The sequence below is a fragment of the Cimex lectularius genome, unplaced genomic scaffold (assembly GCF_000648675.2).
Source record: "Cimex lectularius strain Harlan isolate CLEC.00 unplaced genomic scaffold, Clec_2.1 scaffold251, whole genome shotgun sequence".
NCBI classification, from domain to species: domain Eukaryota; kingdom Metazoa; phylum Arthropoda; class Insecta; order Hemiptera; family Cimicidae; genus Cimex; species Cimex lectularius.
This window is the reverse complement of record NW_019394213.1, coordinates 290,692-317,336: the sequence shown is the minus strand read 5'-3', so window position 1 is coordinate 317,336 and position 26,645 is coordinate 290,692. Positions and strand designations below refer to the sequence as shown.

The 26,645-nt window shown below is 31.8% G+C and overlaps 2 protein-coding genes across 5 annotated transcripts in view; both read right to left on the bottom strand.

The window, feature by feature from the left end:
- LOC106664305 (V-type proton ATPase 116 kDa subunit a-like) overlaps positions 1–11,364 on the bottom strand; it is a 40,588-nt gene extending 29,224 nt beyond the window's left edge. For both annotated transcript variants that reach the window (XM_014389911.2, XM_014389912.2), the window contains exon 1: positions 11,240–11,364. The gene's annotated coding sequence lies outside the window, so the exon portion shown is untranslated. The remainder of the gene's footprint in view (positions 1–11,239) is intronic.
- A 2,727-nt stretch (positions 11,365–14,091) lies between these two features.
- Positions 14,092–22,914, bottom strand: LOC106664398 (xylulose kinase). 3 transcript variants are annotated; one of them, XM_014390087.2, is made up of 14 exons: positions 22,735–22,914; positions 22,588–22,670; positions 17,245–17,392; positions 17,010–17,189; positions 16,853–16,954; positions 16,652–16,783; positions 16,430–16,583; positions 16,231–16,375; positions 15,752–15,867; positions 15,521–15,694; positions 15,361–15,458; positions 15,153–15,293; positions 14,981–15,087; positions 14,095–14,465 (listed from the first exon to the last, which is right to left on the bottom strand). In XM_014390087.2, exons 1-13 carry the CDS (start codon positions 22,786–22,788, stop codon positions 15,019–15,021), a joined length of 1,596 nt encoding a protein of 531 aa, XP_014245573.1. In that variant the 5' UTR covers positions 22,789–22,914; the 3' UTR covers positions 14,095–14,465; positions 14,981–15,018. The 3 variants fall into 3 exon arrangements, with proteins under 3 accessions (XP_014245571.1, XP_014245573.1, XP_014245572.1); XM_014390086.2 differs by having other exon boundaries at positions 14,096–14,474; XM_014390085.2 differs by having other exon boundaries at positions 14,092–15,087.
- Between the last annotated feature and the right edge of the window lie 3,731 nt (positions 22,915–26,645).

Here is a 26,645-nt window from a genome sequence, read left to right as displayed (position 1 = left end):
TGTGTGTTTGTCTACTCATAAATATTCAAATGAGACATTTTCCATGTCAATTAATGTAAACAGTTTATTTACATGCAAATAGGGTTTTTCTTCCTGATAGTTCCGCCCTTATTTGAACAAATTATCCGTTGTTTTTCGACTTCTCCCTGAACGACATACTGTCCCACTTTCCCTGGCCGATACATCAATAAGCTCACAGTCTTACTTATTAATTTGGAAAGACTTCAAATCGTTTGGGGCAGACCCTAAAACATAATTCTCAAATAAGGATTAAATGTATTTTTTTAAATATTAAATTTCGTAAAATATTTCCGGTTTATAACCCTGCCTTATTGACCGAGACGTATTTCTGATTCGAAAATCCATAAATCTATAAACCAGCTGGGCTTGTTATTTTTATAAAAACACCAGTTCCAATTACCGTGTCAACAATTAATTCAACAAAAACAAATAGAAAAGTAGACAAAATTAAAAACATTTGCCCATAATCTTTAATAACATCGATCCGGCCATCTCTGATAATGTTTTCTATTAATTATTTTATCAAACTGACACCAAAGTCTTCTATTCCTATTCTTATATTCTATCAACCTCCGTTCTCCCTACTTTTTAAATGCTTTGCATTGTACTTCTACTTTTTTCTTCCTCCGTCCTTTTTTATCAGTCTGTTATTTTCTCCCCACTCAATCTTTCTCTTTATCTGTACATCTCGTTCAAACTTTCCTCATCTCAGTATTTTCCCATTTTCTTTATTTGCTTTCACATATATTTCTTTTACCCCATCGCACTGTTTAGAGGTAGATACGAACACTCTGGATCAAGTATGGTCTTGAAGACAATCCTTGGCAATGTTGGGACTGAGTAGGTCTTCAAAGCAATTTAAGATAGCCAGAAAAAAAACTTAAATATGTCAATCTGTAAATATATTTAAGATTCTTTTGCCCTGATGATGACCTTAAAATAGGTCGAAAGCTTGGCAACTGGATTTGTTTCTTCTTCAAGACCATACCTTGATCCAAAGTGTTCGTGAGTGAAAAAGTGGTCGATATTTCTAATACTGAGGTTGTATAGATAGGCAGATAAAAAGAAAGGTAGATAGATTGAGATAGAGATAGATAGACAGATAGATAGAGAGCGAGAGAGAAAAAGAGAGGAAGAGGGGGAGAGAGAGAGAGAGAGACAAATGGCAGAGAAGAGAAAACAGAATATAAATTTAAACAAAAGAAATAAGGTGAAATGTTAAGAAATAAGGTTTTTTTCCCCCCTTGATTAAATGGATAAGTAGGTAGAAAGATGAAGGGAGATAGAAAGATGGTCAAAGAAAAAAGTAGAAAAAGAATGAAATTGCAAAGAAAGACAGAGAAATGTTTAGGAATATACCTTCTCTTTTTAGCTTTTTGACTAGCTCTTTTTTAACTTAACTAGGTCGATAAGTAGATAGATATATTGATACATAGGTGAAGGAAAAAGTAGAAGAAAAAAATGAAAATGCTAAGTAGAAAGAAAGAAGGAGTAATGTTTAGGAATATACTTTTTTTAGTTAATTAGGTAGATAAATAGGTATTTAGACAGATGGAGGGAGAGAAACAGATGGACAGAGAAAAAAGTAGAAAAAATCAAGGAAATAGAAAAAAAGCATAATTACTCCTTGATATTTTTTTCTAATTAATTAAGTCGATAGTAGATAGATAGATAAATAGACAGATGGAGAGAGAGGGAGGGGGAGAGAGAGAGAGAGAGGGAGAGAGAGAGAGAGAGAGAGAGAGGGAGAGAGATGGGCAAGACAAGTAAAAATAAAAATGAAAATTCAAACGAGAAACAAAGAAGGAGATAGTTTAACAGAAATAGTGAAAAGCTTGAAAAGAAAGGAAAGTAAGAGAGAGGAGGGTATTACTCCATTAAAAAAATTGAGATGTAGATCAAAAAGAAGAGAAAAAAGATGCACTAAAAGAAGAGAATCTTTTCATATAGAAGATTATGCTTTTTACCAACTTCATTGTCTAAGTTGACGGTGATGGTTGATCGAATGGACTAACCTATGTTGAACTAATCAACGCTTTTCTGGGTCTGAAGATGATATGAAGCAGAAACGTACCCAATGAAAAATCACTTCGTAGGGTAGAAAAAATTAATAGTAATTTTACACCTTTTTCCTTTAAATTCTCTTGCTATTTCTTTATTTTTATGTCCTCTATGAAACTTCTTATTTCTTCAACCTGTCGACCTAGTGATAAAACAAAAAAATGTCACGTGGAATTTCCTTATTATTTTGGCAAATATTGGTTGGGAATCACAAAAGGAATTAGTGGCCTGATAATAATGACTCTAACGAATATATTACGCTTCTTTTATCAATTATACCATCAGGTTGAAAAATAAATCGGTTACATCTTACAATCATCCCAAACGATCAGGTTTCCTGCCGGCCAACAGGTGTCTGGCCGTGGGTCATCGACCGCCAGTCCTCTTCAGGCCCAGGGCGACGTCTAAACTATTTTGGGAAAATAAGCGTTACTTAAGTATAGAGGACTTAATATTTAATTTCAAGTTTGAAAAAAAAGTTAAAGAGGCACGTTCAACCATGAAGGTCGAGGATCAAGCAGATGACTTTTCCTTTTTGTTTTGAAGATTAAAAAATACCATTTGAGCAAATTTGTCCATGCTTACACTAAGATTTTTGTCTATTAATTAATCAGTATTTAAATCAACAAAATGATTGTTCCCCCTAATGATAAACAAAGTGAAACAAATTTTTTAAATACTTATAAAAACAAATTTGCCTTCTTTACGTTACAAAACATTTTCCTTATAACAACAAAACTATTAGCCAATAGTTCAAGCTATGCTAATTTTTCTTGATGTGTAAATGTATGTAGATTTTTTAAAATAGCACATTTTTTCGTCCGGTATTCCACTTCAAAATAATCCATTACTCCTCTGGATTTTATTCAACAGCCTCGGTATTAGGACCGCCTGAAAGCTGGATTTTTCATATTTCGCCTAGGCCTATATGATTTAGATATTATGTCACTTATACGTAAGACAAATAAGGACGAAATGAACAAAAACTCCTCGAACGTTTTAAATTAATATCACCAATTCTAATTTTTCTTCAGAGGCCAAAGTTAAATAAACTACTATTACGTGCAATTTTAAAGGTTCTAAACGTCTATAAAATTTCATATTAATGGGTGGTGTTGTTTCAATATTATCACCATTTATGTGTTTATGGAAAAAAATTGGAGGAATTTCAAGGCAAAAAATTAGATAGAAAAAATATAAATTTGATAAAATTTGGTATTCGGGGGATACAAAGACAATTAACTTTGTTTCTTGATAAACGAAAACTTTAACCTTTGCTAAGTCTCTCAGCCACAACATAATGTATTTCAAAATTGCCTGCCCTCAGATGATTCTTTTCGAGTTTCTGCTAAGTAGGTTAAATTTTTTAGCAAGAAACAAAGGTGATATTCCTTTATCACACTTTAAAAAACGACCTGAATACAAATTTTTGGGTAAATAAAAAATCAAATTGCTTGCCTTCCAAAAATTTTGGATTTTGTTCAAAAATAACAAAAAATATAATACCTTTGAAATGTCTACACTGATCTTGTACCTCACAAACTACACGAACTCGAATTATTTCGAAGTTACCACCATTTTTGTAGTTTTCGGAAACAGTAGGAAGCAATTTGTGACAAAGCGACTTAGCAAAACAGGTTAAAGTATTTTCTTAGGAAGAAACAAAGTTGATAAAATATGCATAATTTAATATTTTTTAAGAAGAATTTAAACAATAAACTGAGGTTAGTTGATTATTCAATTATTTTCTTACTTTTTTAAAAAATCATTTTAATTTGTATAGAACGAATGGACAAAGGGAAAATCCTAATTCCACAATTCATGCAATTTAAACATAAATGGTTAGGGACGGTTAGCCATAAATGGCGAATTTGTTTTCTTGTTGTCTTCTTTTCTTAACAGCAGTACGTTGATACCGGGATCATAATGACTTCCATTGTCTGTACAAAGCTCACCAGTGATTTAATTTTCTTCCCATATACAATCGCTAGGAGTATTTGATAAACGTAATTAGCAATTCTTTTTTCAAAATTTCTTCATTAAATAAACAAACATTTATTTATCGTTCAAAAACGTAATCAGAAGTGACTGAGGTAATTCGTTTTGTTTTCGCAAGGGAAACTATTCGATTATACTTTTCGTGTTGTCGGTTAACAGCTAGACAAACCGGATCGAGATTATCTGGCCCGATGAAACATAGTTAAAATTTCTGCTTTCTCTCATATACAGAAAACCTGAGACCTATCACGTCATCAGCAATGGATGAATGGGCAAACATGAAATAAGAGATTAACAAATGGAGTCTCGTAAGATCGGATTTAAAGTAACTTTTTGGCTGATACAAGGTCGACAAATATTTCGTGTTTCGAGTCTTGTCAATGTAGGAGCCGAGAAAATTAAAAAATAATTAAGAATTTTTATTTTAAAAATATTTTTTCTTATTGATTATTTAGAGATCGTGAGATGCATAGACATCCTGTTAACTTACTCAGCATGTCAAAAAACGAACATTAAATCATAGAAACTCTTGGGCATTAACTAAAATTCATAAAATGTATATACCTACAATATGACTCATTATTTTCCACCTTTCCACTCTCCAAAATTTAAATTTGAAAAAGATACCAAATCGACTTTAAAGCAAGATTCTCTTCAAGATGTGTTATCTCTTTAATTTGCCAAACTTTCCACAAATGTAAATGAGCTACCAAGATGTCAGGGTTATAAGCAGGGAGAGGCAAGATTTCTCTCATTTCAGTGATTTTTGCCGAATTAATAATTAAGAAGTTTTAATTATCTTGCAAAATTGTGAAGATGAACAGTAAGTGTATAGTAATATACCGATGTGAAACTGAATGGAAATTTGTATCGTCATATGTATTCGCAGTAAGGGATATAAGGTTGGAAAGGCACGGTTTCCGTTTATGTGAATTTTGCCTAAATTGGTAATGAAGCCCATTTCGATAAATCACGGGATACAAGAGTAAATTTTTTTTAAAGATAAATGCAGAATTGAGCATAAAGAGAGAAGAAGAAGAAGAAGAAGGAAACCAAGAATCAATTCTTCCATTTTAAATTCATAGTAGCTATCATTAGCTTCATTGTTCTTTCAAAGGATATGGCAATGAGAGGAAAGACATATCGCGAAAAGTCAGGGTTATAAGCAGGGAATGGCAATACGCTCCTTTCAATTCAGTGAATTTTTCTTGTCCTACATTCCTTATTCAGGTTGATGAAGCTTGCCGATTAAAGAATTTATAAAGATTATTTGGAGATCGTGAGATGCGGTCTGGTATGACGTAGGTTTTAGAGAAACATTCTCTTTATCGTGCCAACGTTTCGATCTTTATTGAGATCATCTTCAGGGCTCAAAGTGTTTGGTTTCTGTGTAGATGTGTCATCATTGTGTGTCGTCAAAAAGTGAAAAAAAAATCTGCTTTTGTTCTGCACGTATTTCAGAGTTATTATATATCAGTATATGGTTGTATTTTTAAGCCTAGGATAAGAAAATAATGTGCAGCCCCGTATTAAATGATTAGATGTACTTATAAAAAGTTTAAAAAATCAAAAGACGCTTTCAATAAAGTAGGCCAAAAAATGAGTTTTTTGATAAAACACCAACTGAGTTCAGTTTTAAACACTCTTTAAAGCAAGAATTTCTTTTCTTCTTAAAGCCAGAATTTTCATAGAATCACACCTGTGAATCGTACACAGTCCCGCTAATCTAGTACAATCGTTAATCAAAAGTGTTTCTATATGAAGCCGCGATTTGCTTACAATTGGAATAACATCGGGTAGTCGAAATGAGAAGTTTGTGGCATGGGCGATCGAAGTCACGGTAGCTCAAGTGGTAGAGCAGCGGCGTATTGAGCCGAAAGTCGTGGGTTCGAATCCCGCCTGTGACACGAATTTTTCATTTCGAAAAAAATTGTGTATAATTAATTGAGTACACTTTAAAGCCCTTAAATAAGAAAGTTATAGCAAACTAGAATATACATTTTTAGACTTAATCAAACCGGGGCAATTTTTTCTCTGATATCCGGTGTTCCACTTAAAAATAATTAATTATTCCTCCGGATTTTATCCAAAATCCACAATATTTCAAGAGACTGACAGCTTAATTTCTCTTCTTTCAAGATTTGTTAACAATGTTTAGTTTTTATTTCTTTATAAAGGAGAAAAATAAGGATGAAATGAACAAAAACTTCTCAAACGTTTTATATTACATCTCTATTTCGAATTTATTTACGAAGTCTAAATTTATGGCATTTCGTTAGTTTATGGAGTCCTAAAGCTCACAGAAGTTTCCTGCAGGTAATTTTAGTCGTTCCAAAGATCATATTTTTTTATCATTTTCTAACAAAATCCAAATCTTTTGAAAGGCGAACAATTTGATTTTTTTATTTACCCTAAAAACGAATATCAATTTTGTTTCTTGCATAAAAAATTTAACCTACTTAGCAGAAACTCGAAAAGAATCAATCTAAGGGCAGGCAAGTTGGTATATATTAAAACACATAATAATATTGTGACCGAGAGGCTTGGCAAAGTAGGTTAAAGTATTTTCTTAGATAGTCGTTTTTTGCCCCGAAAACCCCTGAATACAAAATTTTCACTAAATTAATTTTTTTCCACGAAAATCATATAAATGGTCATTACTTTGATACAACTTCACCGATTGTCATGCAACTTTACTTACTTACGTACTTTAGAAAATTACACGTAAAAGCCTAGCTGGAATATCAGACATAGGGCGACAAAATACGCCGGACAGAACAAGTCCAAAACTGTATGTATTTGTACAGGGTTTTAAGGAATGCTTAAAACGAATCCTTTTTTTTACTCAAAAAACTTATTTTTTGCATACTTTAGTGGAAGTGTATTTGATTTGGGTTGTTTTATAAATCTACCCACATTTAATACGATTCTGTATATGAATTCTTTATTTTCTTAGTTAAATCGTTGATCTGTAGCCTCTCCTTATAAGATTATTATGTATAAATTAAACAAATTCGAACAATTTAAAGGCGATCTAAACAATAAAAATACGTTACATATTATTAAACAGTTCTGACATAAAAGTCACAAATAGTCATAACGTAATCTACTTTCTACGTAGTACACTACTCAGGATGTCTATGTGCCTATCTATTTCCTTCTTTTTCCGCGGAAATACAGACGGGAGAAGTTTTTTTTTGGAGAACTTTATCGCTGGATCGAATCAACAGGTGAAATTGCTGGTAGATTATACGATGCAATGTTTCCACCAGGCGGTTTTTACCATTTAGACAAATGTTTAAAAACAACAGCTAAATTGTGCCAATCTAAATGCTTGGTTTGACCCAGATTGGTGCCGGTGATTGACCACAATCGACTCCAAAATGTTTGTTTCTCGTTCGAAGCATTAAAAACAGGGGCTTCGTTTGTTCTCAGTTGGACAATAAATCAATCGTGTCACGACCTGATTTTTCAATCGGTCAGCAAATTTCTTCGCATAATCTTGAGATTTCTGCTTTCGTCAAAACCTACTAGGTTTAAATTTCACCATAAATATGTGTTTGAGCTTTTATTAATTAAAGTTATAACCTAGAAGGGAAAAAAACATATTCGGCTCTTGAATTGCTAAAAACCCATGACTTTCCAGGCGGTCTCGATTTTTTTAAAAATATCAGCCGTAATCGAGTCAAAAGACGTGGCTAGAGAAACCCAGGCATGGGGACAATTGAAGATCTAATCTGTCTTGTTGTAATTATCCCACTAGATCCTCGCCCAAGGTGAAACAAACATTGCCTACAACAGTCGAAGCATTAGTAGTTCATAATAGCCTCGCTCTAGATAAACACAGTTATGTTAAATGCTAACGAGAACCGGTGAATTGTCCGTCGAGCTCGAAAGATCAATAAAATACGAAAAAATATATTGTTTCAAACGGGCGTCCATTCTGTCCTTATAGTGTCAAAGAAACTTGTGTAAGATTACAAAATAGCTGTCGTAAAATCAATAAATTAAAAAGGAAAACATACACTGTAACTAGCTAAACAAATATTAACACTAGTAAAAGCTGTTTAACGAGGGAACAATAAGAGGTTACTAACACCTCACAAGGCTTTTCAACAAAAATCTTTTTCAAGCAAACGGTCAAATTTTGCCTTTTCTTCTATTCAAATCATTCCCTAAATCCGACCTACGTGCTATTCTCAATTTATGCAGATTAATTATTATAATGATTGTTTGTGGAATATCTGTTCGTTTCTTGGTTGTATAAGAACAAATGTGTGTTTCTTAATTTGTTGTGTTTGTTTGCTGTGTATGTATTTGTTTGCTGTGTTTAATGTGGGTTTTTGGTTTCTTTTTTATGTAAAAACAAATGTGTTTTTTAATTTGTTGCGTTTGTTTCCGGTGTGGGTTTGTTTACTTGTTGGCTTCTTGTTGCGTAAAAAAAGTGTGCTTCTTAATTGGTCGTGTTTGTTTGCTGTGTATGTATTTGTTTGTTGTGTTTAGTGTGGGTTTTTTTATTTGTGGGTTTCCTTTTTGTATAAAAACGTGTATTTCTTAATTTGTTGTGTTTGTTTGCCCTGTGTGTATTTGTTTGTTGTGTTTAATGTGGGTTTGTTTATTTGTTGGTTTCTTTATAGTGTAAAAACAAATGTATGTTTCTTAATTTGTTGTTTGCATTTGGTTGCTGTGTATATATTTGATTCTTGTGTTTAATGTGGGTTTGTTGATTTCTTTATTGTGTAAAAACAAATGTGTGTTTCTTAATTTGTTGTGTTTGTTTGCTGTGTGTGTATTTGTTTGTTGTGAATGTATTTGTTTGTTGTGTTAAATGTGGGTTTGTTTATTTATTGGTTGCTTCGTTGTGAAAAATGTTTCTTTCTTTGTTGTGTTTGTCCACTGAGTGAGTGCGTGTGTGTGTTTGGTATTAGATAACTGTTGGTTTCTTTGTTGTGTAAGATGTTCTTTCTTTGCTGTGTGTATATGTGTGTTTGGTTTTATGGGCGGTTTGTTGGATGTATGTTACTTACTTTATTGTGTATTTTTTGTGTTTGTGGTTTTTAGTTGTTAGATATAAGTTTGTCTCATAGGTGTGTGGTGTTTATTTCTTAGTTGTGTTTTGTGTTTGTCTGTCTGGTGCTTGTTTATTGGATGTTTGTCGGTTTCTTTGTTGTTGTGTTACGTTTGTTTTAGGGCGTGTTTGGGATTTGTTTAATTCTGGTGTGATTATTTCTTTTTTGTGTTTGACGCTTGTTTTTGTTGTGTTTGGTAGCTGTTGGATGTATGTTTGTATCTTAAATGTGCTGAGTTTGATAGTTTTTTAAATTTTGTTTTGTGTTTGCTTGTTGTCATGTTTCGTATATGTTTGTTGGATGTATGTTGATTTTTTTATTGTATGTGATGTTTGTTGCTGTGCACATGTTAGTTTTTAGATGTGTTTGTTTATTTGTTTGTTGGATGTGTGTTTGTTTCGTTGCTGTTATCTTTTTGTTTGTTGAGACATCTAATGTTGTAGTTATCTAAAAAAAATACAATAATTTAACAAAAATTTATCTAGTTTTTTGAAACTATTTTGATATTTGGTCACTCCCTATCACTTTGGTCTGCCTATCCTCGTGTGACACACTGAAGCTGGCGACAACCAAGACAGATATTACATATCCAGGATAGGCGGACCAAAATGGTAACGACCAAACTTCAGGTTCATCACCCCTCACACAACACGGCAAAATCTCACAATTTTTCAATTAATCAATTTATTAATATTGAAAATGTCAATTGTTGTGCGAAAAATACCTCTTGGAAAAAACCTAGATTTCGTGACTAAGCTAATAGCCTATTGAAAGATGTATGTGATAAATAATTTGGGATTTTTTTTCTCGATAATTTCGTAGAAAGACTACCCAAATACAAAATCCGATTTGAAATAATGATTTAAAAACGTGACTTAATTTTTAAAAAATGTTTTTCGCACAAGAAAAATAGGGTGTGATAATGGAAAAGTAAAAATACAGTCTATAACTAGTTGAACAAACGCATAATTAACGCTAATAAACTCTGTTATCAACTGCAAATAATAGGATCTAATTTTTCACAAGGTCTTGGAGAAAAAAAAATCAAATTTTTAACTATGAAAAACTAAAAGAACCCACTGCTGTAAAGATTTAATTAACTGCTGTAACTTATTTTATTTAGGTATTTAAAAGAGAAATATGAGGTATACAAGCGTATATTGTGTTAAACGATTTTCTCGTCACGCCCAGAAGCCGGTTTTCAAATTAAACTGTAAACGAGCCTCGAAAAGGTGGTCATGACGATTTATCCAAATGAAGGGAAAGGCGAAATCCGATCGTTTAAATGGAAATTCGTTCATTTGAAGAGATTACATATGAAAACAAAATACAGATAAATTGATTCGCGACAGTCATCCTCAGTTATTTTTGTCACTAGTTTTAAGGTGTGGTTGTCATAGTCCTTGACTATTACATATCTTTTAGATGCTACCAATGGCTGTACAAGCCAAAAATTTTTATAACTTTTTTTAAAAATTCTGTTCGTGTACGTTTACGTAAAGACGACCTTTTACAAATTTAAAGAAACGAAAGAATAAAGTTTATTTGTTTTCTTTTTCTAATAAGAATTCGGATGCTGAGGATGGGATCTTATTTGGTGAGGTATTTTGAATATATTTATGAAAATGTCAAAATTAGCAGATTAGCGGTACAGATAAACTGACTAAGGAACTTTTCTGTTTTTATTGAGATTGAATGTTTTTAAAATTAAGTTACCTTTAATTATCTGAATATGTATGGACAACAAATTAACATAATCAACTTTACTGTTCACGAATAATGTTAGAAGAATCACCTTTACTTTGTCTGAAAATCTACGACTATTTCTGTTCGTCTGGAAAAAAATTTCTTTTTCGTGAAAGTATGTAAATCATTGATGATTGATTCTTGTGGGGATTCAAGGGGCCTTCAAGAAACTTTTAAGTTGTAGGACTTCGCAGCTTGATTGACAATAAAATTGTTTCTTTATAACGATTTATAGACCAATTAAGGACTCCACCCTCGGCAAGGCTCATGGCATTAATTTCGAAACTCGGAGGAGTTATTGGCCCCGGGTGAGATGCTGATTGTACCGGCGTGTTCGGTCTTACCTCCTCAGAACATTTAATCCGAAATGAAAGCCGCAATGACTGCGAACCCTTTTTTGTACTGGAACAGGTTCCACGACAGGCAGTCCGTACGATTCGAGGTCCCGGCCGATACTGGCGGCTTGGGTCGTGGTCGCGGGGGCCGACCGTAGCCAAGGAGACAGATACAAACTAACGCCAAAGAGGGGCGTACCGGCCTCCAAATCCCAATACTTTAATTAATTGTACATTTAAATAATTAATTATATATAATATATAGTTAAGAAGATAAAATGCACAAGACACACACGCAAGCACAAGATTCTTGTGTATCTAACGACCATCCTGACTTTTGACCCTCCATGGGACATTAATAATACTGAAAACTAAAATACATGTACGAAAGACTACGTATTTTTTACTTCATTTTATTAATTTGTATAATATTACAATATGTACAATAGAATTGACAACAGAATAAATATTGTACAAAAAGAAAATAAAGAAAAACGCAAGTAAGCAAAATATAGAAGAGAAGAATAAAATATTAAATATTAAACCTTTTTAACATCAAATTGACACTTTTTACCTTCAAAGCAACCTTTTTTTAATTTCAAATTAACCCTTTCTTTAAAGCAAAAAATTCCTAGGATATGATATGAAATGTAAGAATATAAAGAAAAATTCCTGCATTTGGGGGAAAAAATTAAATATAATATAATTGGGCTCTTAGAAGACCATATGAAGATGAATTAAAATTAAAACTACATACAAAAAATCAAATAGAAAAACAAATGATTCCTCCTTTAATTTGAGATTTTTTATAATATAAAATAATTTGGTACTTAAAAACGATATGAAAATTAATTTTTCATATCGTTATAATTTCATAATATAAGTTCATATAATTTCAATTAAAAATTATAAAAAAATAAAATTTAAAAGTAATAGATAAAAATTTGTGATATATTTATATAATTCATTTTGTTCTCTGGCTCCTGAAGTTCTTTCCAATTCAGTTTAGTCAAGAAATTTTTAACCATTAAATGAAAGTAGAAGAATTTATTTAAATATTTAATTGTACTTCGTTTTTAATTTTGATTGTAATTAATGTTCATTTGGGCTTTTTATAATAGACAAATTATTTTATATTTTAAAATATTCTCAAATTAAAAAGAGAATCCATTATTTTCATATTTACTTTTATAAAATTTTCAATTTCAATTTTACTGAATGTAATAAATAACAATATGGTCTTCTAAGAGCCTATTTATTTTATATTTAAAAAACTCAAATATATTTTTTCTATTTATTTATTTGTATATATTACAGTAATTGCAATGTAATTGATGACAGAATAAATATTTTACAAATAGGAAATAAAGAAAAAAGCAATTAAGCCAAATGTAGAAGACAAGAACATTTACAAGAATAAAATATATGAGTAACTACCATATGAGTTTAATATAATTGGGCTCTTAAAAGGCCATATTAAAAGAAATTACAATTAAAATTTAAAACCACATACAAAAATAAAATATAAAAACAAATTATTCCTCCTTTAATTTGAGATTTTTAGAATATAAAATAATTTGGCATTTAAACACTATATGAAAATTAATTACAATTAAAAATTATAAGAAATAAAATTGAAAAATGAAGGATAAAATTTGAATATATTTATATAATTCAGTTTTTTATCCAGGTCCTAAAGTTCTTTCCTATTTCAGTTTGGTCAAGAAAGGTTTTAACCATTAAATAAAAGAAGAAGAATTTATTTTAATTCCACTAGTTTTCGTGGTCCGCTTGACCAATTAATACCTTTCAAGTAATTAAGGTTTTTAGTTGAGATAAAAAAGTCAGTGTCACAAGCGGGATTCGAACCCATAACCTTCGGCTAGATACGCCTCTGCTCTAACCAGTTGAGCTATCGTGACTTCGATCCACTCGAACACTAACTTCCCATCTCACCCTCACCTTTTGAATTTTTCCTCCTTTTTGCCATTTTTCAAATGTCATGTAATCTATTTGATTCTTGGCGCAAATGAAATGGCCACGGAGAGCTTTAGTGAAGATATACTTCATTTTAACTTATTAAATTCACTAATTTTCGTGGTCCGCTTGACCAATTAATATCTTTCAATTAAGGTTTTTAGTTGAGATAAAAATTTTATTTATTAATTTATTTAAAATTTAAATTTAATTTATTTAAAAATTAATTTTAGTATTTAATTGTACTTTAATTAATGTTCTTATAGTCTTTTTATAATAGCCGAATTATTTTATATTTAAAAAAATTCTCAAATTAAAAAGAGAATCCTTTATTACTTTTATATAATTTTTAATTTCAATTGTACTTTATATAATTAATATCATAGGTCTTCTAAGAGCCTATTCATTTTATGAATAAAAAACTGTCAATTATATATTTTCTCATGAAATTAACCCTTCTTAACTTTAAATTAACACTGTAACTTTAATTGTCACGATAGCTCAAGTGGTTAAAGCAGCGGCGTATTGAGCCGAAGGTCATGGGTTCGAATCCCACTCGTGACACTAACTTTTTAATTTCAATGTTGGGGGCTAAAATGACCTTTGTTGATAGCCCCTGGAGCCTAAATGGTAGGATGGATCTTAAGTCTGACCCCAGTCTGCCAAAGCACCAAAGTACATATATTTATTATACTTGAGCATATATAAAGCTTACATAAGCAGATGAGGTTGAAAGTATTCAAGCAAAGGAGAGAAGTTAAAAAGAAAGATATGGCAGGTCAATCAAGATAAAAAGGTTTAAATAAAGACAAAGTTTCAACTAAATTGTTATATTTACATCTAAATCATTACAGAATCACAATGTTACAATAAAAGTATCAGTAGTTTAAATAAACAAAAAGTATAATTTGATTTTCTTTGTTGATAAAACAAATTAAATAATTTATTAGAATAAAACAAGGGAAGACATTTAACTTAACTTAATTATATGTCTCTTGGACTAGAAAATTATTTTGCAAAATATAATTATATAATGGAATGATGTTAAAAATTAATTACAACTCAGAAGTATTTGTTAAATAATATTAATTCCTAATAAGTCAACATTATAAACGTGGTTATTTTTAGATTTGATCAGTCAATTATGTAAGCATGATTGTAAAAACCCCGGTTATACAATTTTACAATGTTTAGACAGAGATTGAGAGTCCATAAGGATTTGAGGCTTTGACAACATGGTAAACTGGGGTTGATTGTCCTGTAAAAACTAAATACATCAGTTTGTTAAAAAAACAAAAAAAACTCACAGATATTAGGAATGAGTAAGAGAGCACATTTTTTTATAACTTAAGATTTCCTTTGGTTATAAAATGAAGATTTGAGGGAATAAGACACAACTTGCGGAACGTAAAAATGTATTGGCTTGATTGTAGTTAAATTCCCAGTAACAGTTAATTTCTACTTGATAAATGCAATAAGAGGAGAATTTTTTTAAATGAACACAACTGCCTATTAAACTTAAATGATTTTTTTAAAACTACATATATGATGTTTACGTACTTCTGTATATAGAAGAATCACTAAAGAAACAAATTGTACTTAGATGAACTTATTTTACGACTCTCACAGGAAATTACAATAAAAATTATTAAAATTATATCCACTTGGTATTGGTAACACTTTTATCTCAAAATATTGCAAATTTAAATAAAATATTGATTATATAACAGAAGATAGACAATGTTTATAATAAATAACAAAAAAAGTATACACCTGACTGCACTTAGTAGTTCGAATTGTTGAGATAGACTTCATTCAGTTTGTTTTGAAAGAAGTTTGCTTATGTTTGTTCTGTATCTCACAACCATTGGATCATACAGCTTTAAAAAAAAGTTTATATAGGTTTTATTTTATATCAAATTTTATTTTATTGATTTTATACTACCTCTTTTGAATCAGTAAACGGTTTGCAACAGAGAGTGAGTTGGGAAGTTGTTTGTTCAGTCTTTTCTTCCCTCTCTTCTACAGATTTTGAAAAATCTAAAGCCCTGTATGCAGCTCCAAGGGCTGCTATATTTGTATAATCCTTTTGAAGAAAAAAAAAAAAAAGTTAATTTAAGTGTTTTAATTTATAAGTATTTATCTTCAATTACCAGTGTATAAACTGGAGATGAAAATACATCAGACATGACCTGTAGAATTGAACGGTTTTTAGAACCACCCCCGGTTGCTATAATTCTTGTATTTTCACCTAAAATACGAATATTTTATATATAATTTCTTTTTTTTTTAATAAAAAGAAATAAATTTTACCGATATGTATATTTAAATCTTCAAGCTGAGCTCGTTTTGCCAAAAACTGACCCTCAACAAGCGCTCTAATTTCAATTTCTGGCGAAGGGAATTTATCAATATCATTGCCTGCTTTATCAAACCTGAAATCCCCTTGCAAAGGTAACATTATTTCCTCGAAATCAAAATAAAGCCCTGGTGAAGAAAAAAAGTTAAAATTAAGAGACATTTTTTCCCTCGAGATATATTTACCCATATAGCCAAAGTTTCCACGTGGCGTGCTATCAAGGAGCGAGTTAAATTCCTCCCAGCAACTGTTTGCGTATATTTTTCTCAATCTATCCCTTGTTGTTGAACCATTCTTATAGCTGAAATTATAACAAGCTTATATAAATAATATATTTATTCATGCATACTTAATATGTACAATTTATAATTAATACATCAATGTAAACCCATGAAAAAGTTTTGGATATTTATAATCTTTAAGGTTATTGACAATGATGCAAAAACACCAAATTTTGTTACAATAAATAACACCAACCAATTAAATGTATAAATATCAATTAAATGCTTCAAATAGCTACCATAAGCCTTTTCTACCAGGAAATCAAAAAGGAAAAGTCCAAATAAACTCATGCATCCTACATTTTATTAAATCCCTACCGAGACGGTGTGAGCAAGAAGCCTTGGTGCCGTTAATGGTAGTTTGAGAGTGACCGTTTATTTACCAAAGGAGACCCATGTACTCGTCAGGTTTTACTGGATTGATGAGTATGTGACCTTCTGCGAGTGGAACAGGCTCTTTGAGCCACATAAAAATCGTATCGCTTGTCCCAAGGCTGACGGCCAAATCACCATCATTTAAGCACATACCTGAAGAAAATTCGAGTAAAGATTTGTTAAAAAAAACGAACATTATTAACGAACCTGCTAAAGAAGAAGGATTATCCCCGGTAAATGCGATAACCTTGCAATCCTCATTAAAACCAAATCTTTCGACAAAATACTTGGATATTTTACCGAGGGGAGTATTCGTCGGTACTGGCTCGCCAAGTTTTTCTTCCAAATCCACAGCAGTAGCCTGTTGAAGTTATAATAAATTTAAAAGCAAGACAAAATTTTTGTAAAATGTGCAAACCAAAAAATTACCTGCATGCAAGCAGGTGACCATTGTTTTGTACTTAAATCTAACAGATTCATTCCTGAACCATCTGAATAATCAATGGGTGCATACCTTCCGAGTAAAAGTGAACAAGCAAAGTTACTAACAAGCGTTATTCTCTATAAAACAATATTATTAATTTTTATTTATTAAAAAAACTATTTTAATTTAAAATAATAAATAAAAACCTCAGTATTTTTATATGCTGTTGACTTGGTCTCCGCTATTTTTGCAATCTGAGCTGCTGAGTATCGCTCATAAGCTTTGGACCCTGTGAGCTTTGCTAACTCCTAGGAAATATCGCATATAAAGCACAATTTCCAAAACAAAGAATAATATTCTTACAATCGGTCCGCCAATGGCTTTTTCCAGAGTTACACATTGTTTTTTTGTACTTCCATCCATCCAGATCGGGCTGCTTGTGACTGAGAAGCTGGATGCCAATTGGGTGTGGAGGAAATGGCTATCATCGAGGTTTTTCAGGACTTCACCGGCGCCGCAGGACCAGTACACTGTGCCGTGTTGCTGTAACGATTCCTTTACTAGAGCTCACATCTAAAATACTTCTCGGACAACCAACCTGTGCTGATCCAGAGACGGCGCAGACTTTGGAAAAGTCAGCACCGCAAACCCTGAGCTTCTCAAGTATCATGTCGAGTGCTTTTACCCACATTAATACAGGTGTTGTCACGGCCTTCTTATCGCCTTTGACCACTCCATTGTGTGTCCTAAAAAAAGATGAAAAAAAAAAAAAAAAAAAAAAGGAATTAACTATTTTCAGTTGTATGATCATTTATCTGCCAACAGCAAAAGAAATACAAACGTTTTTTTTTTAACAACATGATTGATTGCCATAAATATCATTTGGCATTCAGAAAAGAATGAACAATGTACAAAATTGAATATGTTAACCAACCAGAACAGCATTATTTGCAAACATTATTAGCTTGAGTATAGTTTTGAAAGATTAGGTGTGCAAAAAAAGGTTCTACTTAAATGGGACCCAGGATATACAATAATAGAGGGGTATCTTTTGTGGAAATACAGATCTAAACTGTCAAGTATCTTAGTAAAAAAGATGGTAAAAATGAGAAAACAATGGAAAGAAATAAAAAATAAAGTGAAAGAAAGGAATCAGGAAAAGAGTGAAAATTAACAGCACCCATAATGGGATATTGTGAACTGGATGGCCACTTTTAGAAGAATTGAATCAACCAACAAGACGTAGATTCTGCAAAGAGGTAGAAGAGATCCAACACATCTACAGACAGTGGTGCTATTGTTATCTGCAGGAGAAAATGGAAAGAACAGTGTGACCATGGAAGAAATACAACTTCTAAAGCCTAATAATCAAATTCCAGATGTTTTGGTTTTGCTAGTGTGCTAGGGTGCATAAAGAGGATTACAGCAACTCTCAAAAGGCACAGTATGCCAAATCATCTCAAATTTTATTACTACATGAACATCTACGATTACAGTGGATTGAATTCTGACGGAATCAAAATAGTCGAATAAGTCAGAATTTATTCAGAACATTTTGAACATGTCTCTGCCTACCAGCAAATATGGAAGCCAGTGATAATTGCAATTTTATTGAAAGTCGGTTATTTAAGTTAATAGTTGAGAGAAAGTAGAAAAAAAAAGAATGAAGAAAATTAGAGTAATGTTAAAATCATCCACAGCACAGAAGAATGAGGAGGAGCTGAGTGTTGGACTGAGTTTTCAAAACAAAAGAAAAAATGGTGGAAAAGTTAAAAAAAATTAACGAAGTATTTTCTATAAGATGATAAGGAAGAGCACTGATAACGATATTTCAAGATTTTTCAATCAACTCAAAACTTAAAAAAAAAATATATTTCATAATAATATATCCAACGAATACTTAATGTCAAACACATTTCTAATAATCAAGGACACTGTGCTGGATAAATCTGAGCCCAATGTTATAAAGTACGTGAAGAATTATTACGATTTGAAATATTGATTAGTTCGGACATACTCGTACATTGAAATGGTATGGGTATGGGCAAAAAGGGGTCTACCTCCACCTGGCCCTTGGCCCAAGCACAACCATCTTTCAAGCTACCATAGAAACTTGTGAACATAAAGCTCTTGAAGATGAAGAAAGCAAATTAGTTACTAATGTCAAGCTTTCGAATAATTTTAATATCATCATCAGGGCAAAACAACCTTAAATATATCGACAAATTGACATATTTGATTTTTTTTTTTTTTTAATACAAGCGATATCAAATTTCCGTGAAGACCCTGACGATTTTTTTTTATTTCCTTGTTTTGTCCCGATGATGACCTTAAATATTTATTTTCTTCTTCTTCAAGACCATATCTTAATCCAGAGTGTTCGTAAGTGAAAAAGTGGTCGATACTTCTAATACTGAAAACAAAGATCTCAAGGGTGCAACAATAATAATTCTGTCACATAGCTGGGCAGTTCTAAAGTTTGTTCAAGCCTACAAGATCAACTCAAAACTTGCCTGGAACTGTCTAAATGCCACCTAGGATCTACATACAGCATAATGCAAAAGTGGGTTCCTAGGTCATCATGGAATTAACTGGTATATTACAGACCTGGTCCAGTTAAGTACCAACTTAAAAAAATGGTGCTATGAATTATGATTATGTCTAGAAGAGACTGAAACAACAGAACATATTCTATGCAACTGCCCCACGTAGAAAAAAAGCTATAATACTTGGGAAAACCGTTCTTGAACTATAAAGAACATGAAAATATTTCTATTATTACAAAAATCATTTAGGAAATTCATTAGCAGACAACAGACAAAAGTTTAAGTGCTAAAGTAAGAAAGAAATCCATATGATTACAAATAGAAAGAAAAACAAAACAAAAAACATCGATTTGTACATGGCATTCATTTTCATTTTAGATTAATCAGTTATCCATAAATAACATAGAATGAAACATAATTTTTGAGAGCTGCAATTTTATGATCCTGCAGATTGAATCTTTTGGCAGACAATATTAATGTATTGTGAGATTTCCTTGTAAGGGCTGATGGGTGATAAACCTGCCATTTGATTGTTTCTGATTATTTTTCTGTCTAATCTAGCTGTTTTAGTTTGTCAGATGCATTTCTTCTTCTTTTTCTCTTTTAACTGTGAGGGTAAGTAGAAAAAAAATTATATATATCTGAAAGATATATATAATTTTTAATTTTACTACATTAATTTTACTACATTTCTCTATCTTGATTGTCATCGATTCTGGTATTGAATGTCAAACTCCTTTCACCCTTTTCATTTACTAAATCCATTATATTTCGTAGTCTGATTGACCAAATAACTTCTTTCAATTAATTAATCTTTTTATGTAAGGTATCGGTTGAGATAAAAATGTCAGTGTCATTAGCAGGATTCGAACCCACGACCTTCAGTTCAATACGCCGCTGCTCTCTACGCTATCGTCACTTCGATCCACTCGGACACCAACTCTCAACCTATTTTTTATTTACATTCCAAAAACATGATTACATAAAAAATTGTGTGCCCCTACGTTCTGCAGGATGATAAGAGATCTACCCAAAGAATTTTTAAAAAGATTATGAAAGAATAATTAAAAATTTTTTCATGTTCTAATGGAATGTTCTAATTCCAAATTTTCATTTCAGCCAATCAGCTATGTATAAACAAAATGGTATGTACATTGGTTGAATGTTCTAACAGACAAAATTTCTATAAAGTAAGATTTCCTGGCAGCCTGTAATTTTGTCATTTCTGATCATTATGATCTGCCTAATGAGTGCTTATGAGCCGAGATTTTGACACGTTAATCAGGGGATCATCCTGTTCAATGGAAGATTCAAATTACAAATGCTCATTTCCGTTCTATCAATTATATATCAACAAAATTGAATGTAACACAATTTGTTATGGTCAGCGATTTTATGATCCAGGTTGAATAATTTGTCAGACAAGATGCATATATTGTGAGATTTCCTCTTAGTGTTTGATGGATGTTGAACCTGTAATTTGGCATTTCAGCTCATTTTGGTCTGCCTATCCTTGCTGTTTTGATCTGACAGATGTGTTTCAACGTCTTCAGTGTCAAAACAGCAATGATAGTCAGACCAAACTACAATGTTCTCGCTTGATCCTGGCATTGTCTGTCACATGCATTTGCATTGCAAAAATAAGTGAGAATAAAAGAATCACTTGTGTATAGACAAAAGTATACACAAAATGGTTGAATCTTCTGACAGACAAAATTTCTTTATAGTAAAATTTCCTTGTGTTGGGTGATGAAGCTATAATTTGGCCAATGATGATAATTTTTGTCTGTCTATCCGAGCTGTTTGGTCTGTTAGATGTGTTTTAACTTCTTCAGTGCCAAAACTGCAAGGATAGTCAGACCAATATGGTCAGAAACGACCAAACTACATTTTTCTCTTTTGATCCTGGTATTGTCTGTCACGTGTGTTTCAATATTTTGTCATCTATAAAAGGTCTATGTCATGTTGCAAAACAAAAATAACTGTAAAATAAATGAGAAAAAGAAGCAGGATAGACAAAAGTATAGACAAAATGGTTGAATCTTCTGACAGACAAGATTTCTTTATAGTAAGATTTCCTTGTTGGGTGATGAAACTGTAATTTGTCATTTCTGATCATTTTGGTCTGCCTATCTTGGCAGTTTTGATCTGACAGATTTTTTTTTTTTTTAAACAAGGGTTTACAACAGCAGGGTTATATCAACCTTCCGGGTGTCGGTGTTTTTGAAAAAAAGCCCATTTGTAAGTATGTTGGGTTTGAATACAGAGCCGCTGTATTTGAACCCGGGACCCTTACTTCACAGTGATGAGCGCCGTGTCAACGCCTAAACCGTTGCAGCCACCAATGCGCCCCGACTGACAGATCTGTTTCAACTTCTTCAGGGTCAAAACAGCAAGGATAGTCAAACCAATATGGTCAGAAACTACCATCTACAACATTTTTGTTGCTCGATTGCTGTTGGTCGTTATTGTCTGTCAGATGAGTTTCTGCATTTTGTCCTCCACAAAAAGTCTGGTTCGTGTTCCAAAACAAAAATAACAGTAAAATAAGTAAAGAGATATAAGATATAAGAGAAAAAATGGTTTAATCTTCTGACAGACAAGATTTCTTTATAGCAAGATTTCCTTGTTGGGTGATGTATCTGTAATTTGGTCATTTATGATAATTTTGGTCTGCTTATCCTGGCTGTTTGGTCCTGTGTTTGATGTGTTTCAACTTCTTCAGTGCCAAAACTGCAAGGATAGTCAAACCAATATGGTCAGAAACGACTAAACTACATTTTTGTCGTTTGATCCTGGTATTGTCAGGGTCATGTCCCAAAACAAAAATCACAGTAAAATAAGTAAAGAGATACAAGATATAAGAGAAAAAATAGTTTAATCTTCTGACTGACAAGATTTGTAGTAAGATTTCCTTGTTGGGTGATGAATCTATAATTTGGTCATTTATGACAATTTTGGTCTGCTTATCCTGGCTGTTTGGTCTGTCAGATGTATTTTAACTTCTTCAGTGCCAAAACTGCAAGGATAGTCAAACCAATATGGTCAGAAACGACTAAACATTTTTGTCGTTTGATTGTAGTATTGTCTGGGTCATGTTCCAAACAAAAATAACAGTAAAATAAGTGAGAATAGAAGAAGCAGGATAGACAAAAGTATCGACGAAATGGTTGAATCTTCTGAAATGTTATATTTTTTCAAATATCCCAGTTTTCTACCTTATGAAATTCAATCAATCAAGGAGTGAATAGACAACTAAATTTCCAGTCTGAACAATTAAAAAGCTAGGGATTTCAGGCCCAAACCAGTAACATATTGAACATGGATCAACTATAAACAAAGGTCAGAATTTTCAATATAAGCATTGCTGTCTATAAAATAAACAATAAACAAACCTGAATTCTGGTAAATCATTGTCGAACAGTACATGGGCTTCATGAAGGACTTCTCTTTTGCTGTTGATCACGACGCTTTTCAGCTAAGGAAGAAAGAATTGTTTTAAATAATAAAACATAATTTCCATCTAGACAGAACAAGCTCACCTGTTGAGTGCTGAAGTCAAAACCCAGGAAAACTTTTTCCCCGTCAAGCGACATGGTAGCTGGATGATTTATTCTTTAAATCATCGCTAGATTTTCACATGTAAGCACCGATGAGAACTTGACAAGTCAACCGACTCCGACTGTCACTGATGATCCGACACTGAGCCTTGAGGTCACCTGACGGCTGACCTCACCTCACGGTGCCAATCGTCGTGAGCCTTCACCAGTGATAATGATGAAGTGAGGCGCGAACTTCGAAACCAGCCGAGGTTAACGCTCGGTCTTTCGGATGTTCTGCTCGATGAATCCATCTGAAGTGGAAAAATACTAATTATAAATACTAATTAAATATTTATTTAAATATTTAAATGGAAAGTAAATTTTTTTTAACCATCTCCTCCCAGTGGAGCTTTTTACGATCATAAATAGGAACTAGATGATCATGCTGTATGTGTTATAAGCAAAAGAAAATTTAATTTGTATTCATCTTGTAAATAAAACTCAATTATCTATCTATCTAAACATAAATAGATAACCAGGAATGGTGTTGCAATATTGAATTTGTAAAAAACCACGCACTCGCTCAAGATTGTATGTTTTTATATGTTATATTGTATGTTTTACACATTGTGATATATTTACTAAATTTATGTAGGCATTTCAGCCTGTTCCAAAGGTCATCAGAGTTTTGAGGATGTAGAATCAAACTCCTTTAGCATCATCCACATGATCCTCAAACCCTGATGAGGCACCTATGGAACAATTTAAGTTTTAGTGAACTTACTTATTTATGATTCCTTTTTCGTTTTCCTTTATTTATTACTTTCTTTTTTATAAAACCAGAATTGATGTTGAGGAATTGAAATTTTAAACAAGCATACAGTCTCCAAAGTCCCTGTTTTTTAGTACAAATAGGAAAAGAATTAGTAAACAAATGGAAAAAAGTATCACGGTGATCAATAGTGCAAAAGTAATTTTTATTTAGATAGCTATTATGATGGTAAAATTAATGAAAGCTTATAATAAAATAATTAGTTATTTTTTGTTACATGTTTACTTAATAAGATTTTCGATTACTTGCAATTCTGACAAGTTGGGTTTTTTGACTCATCCAGTTTTTCCCCAGGGTGTACATATATTTTTGCAATGAAGTAATATTGTTATGATTATTCAGAAATCGTGAGATGCGGTCTGGTGTGTTGTAGGTTTCAGAAAAACATTTTCTTTATCATGCTAACGTTTCAATCTTTATTGAGATCATCTTCAGGGCCTGTGATTTACAAGCATTGTTTACATTTAACAAATACATGTAGGATGTGGAAAAAAGTGAATTTATACAATGCAAAACAAGATTTTTTTAAAAATATTCAATCAAAGTATTTCTACTCATACAAAAACTCTGATTGAATATATAAAAAAAAAATTATTGTATAAATTCACTTTTTTCCATATCCTACATGTTTTTGTTAAATTTAAACAATGTTTGTAAATCCCAGTCCCTGAAGATGATCTCAATAAAGATCGAAACGTTGGCATGATAAAGAAAACGTTTTTCTGAAACCTACATCACACCAGACCGCATCTCACGATTTCTGAATAACAATCACTAAACACCACACATAATATTATGATTATGAATTGAATACATAATTGATGTGAATGTATTTGTTAAACAGTCAAGACAACAATTATTATATAATGCGATGATGATGTGAATGATGATGTAATGATTTATCATAAACAATAACCAAAGTTTTTATTTTGTAAATATGTATATATCTATTTACTATAATATGGTCAGTTTTTAATGGTAAAACCTTTTGGTACAGTTGTTCAGCTCGTGGTTTGCATGTCGTTGTTAGGTTACTTAGGTTAGATTACTTCTGTAATTTTAGTTGTAATCTCTCCATTGTTGATGTAAAAGTATTTTTACAATAAAAAACTTTTTTGTTGAAATGAAGGTTTTGACTTTTTCCATTCATCTTAAGTCATTATCATTGTCCAGGATGAATAGTGTAGAGAAAAGAATTGAAACTATTCTAACTAGTCAAATCAGTACAACCCAAAACCTTTCTCGTATAGGAAAATATTTTCACTAGTTAATACTGGAATATACACGGAAACTAATACAGTAAAATGTTTCTACCAAGAACGAGTAGGTGATCATTTTCCAACACAAATTTGTCAAATGTCTACACCTACAAACATCTACAAGCTACAACAAAAATTTACATGGAATTATTTTCCAATTGTAATTATATTTATCAATAAAATAATAATAATAATAAAAACAGTCCCACCCAAATAGGAATAGGCTAATGTATGGATTATTTTAAGTCAAATCCTGTATATGTGCCCAACATGTAGAGAAAGGTTACTTGATGAAATTAGTTGTAAGGTGTCTTTCCTTGGCTCCATATAGAGAGCATATACATATTTGTAGTATTTGAGTTTCCCTGTTCCAATTTTTGAAGGAAAGGCTGTTTTATTGTATTACTTGATATATATTTCATTTTGTGTTTCTTTTAGTGTACATTGAGAGTGAATGTGAAGTATGAGAGGGTTGGTTGAATATTGAATACTCCACCACCATACTCGAGTAAATGGTTGTAAATAGAAAATAATGCATTTTAGATTATTTATGTATTTTTTTTATTCATATAGGTTCAATTCTGCCCATACAGAAGACTCTCATTATCCACAGGGGATATGTACCAAAATCACTTCAGATAATACAAAATGAATTTCGGGTTTCAAAGCATTTTCTTCCATCTGCATGCCAATCTGACACTTTCTGTATTACGTGTGCCTATCTTCAATGTATGAATATATGTACATATATTTCAAGTTTTTTCAATAAGAATTAAATTGACTGTGATTCACCATGTTCCTACTCTCCTCTTGAACTTAGCGAGGGACAGCAACTGGTTATGAGTGAAAGTGCGAATAATGAAAGCGCAGACAAGAGTCTACTGTTATGCATGTGTGAACGCATGTGTGCAGAACTGAGCCTTTGACAAGCCACGAGAATCATTAACATTATAACATTAACATACTCACTCTATCACTCATTCTTAAATACTTTCCCTCTTATTCACACATTTTTCACTCAAGTAGGATGGTGGAGGAAAATCTAGTACTTTGTAGGAGTACATAGACATATGCATAAGGTTGATGGGGTACTCGATATTCTGCCATTGACACTCTTGTACTACATACACACATTCGCGCATATAAATAAATACATTCTCCCAAAACAGTTAAAACATCTATCCCAAATCTAAAATATATACAACAAGAGCAATAAACGAAATACATATACACAGGATTTTCAGTTTCCTCCAGAAATTAGAAGGGGACAATGATTTGCTACTGTATTCATTCTTAAATTGGATGGCATTCCTACTCGCTCCCTAAAGGGAGCCAAGGAATTATACTTATCAATTAATGTATTTAAGAGTGAATGAGAGTGCATCTAAGTTAAAAAAATTGCATGCCTTGGGGGATAAATGATCTTGTTACAGCCTGGAGCTTAATTTTGCTGGTGAGATGGATAAGACTGAGGTCTGACCCAGGATGACCAAAACACCAAACTGGATTATTTTCATAGCTGGTGTAAGAAGTCATAATCTCAATTTTGTATATATGTGTATATATGTATTGATATAATGATAAATATAAAATAAAAGTAAAAACAACAAATATTTACAAAATAAAAGAGTATTTTTATTATAACACATACATTTTTTATATGCAAACCCCTTCTAATATACTGTTTTGAGAAATATTATATGATTTAATTGTGCTGATTGATGGCTCTGATGAAAGTATTAATTTTTGTTATACACTTTTTATAGTAAGTGATTTCATTTGCCAGATTTGTAAGGAAAAAAGTAAAAGAACAAAAAAAA

Coding starts and splice junctions, on each gene's coding strand:
- LOC106664398 (XM_014390085.2), bottom strand. CDS start 22,788: ATGTCGCTTGACGGGGAAAAAGTTTTCCTGGGTTTTGACTTCAGCACT. Junction 17,393..22,587: donor AATGATTTACCAGAATTCAG/GTTTGTTTATTG, acceptor ATCTTTTTTTAG/GACACACAATGGAGTGGTCA. Junction 16,784..16,852: donor CAGCATATAAAAATACTGAG/GTTTTTATTTAT, acceptor ATTGTTTTATAG/AGAATAACGCTTGTTAGTAA.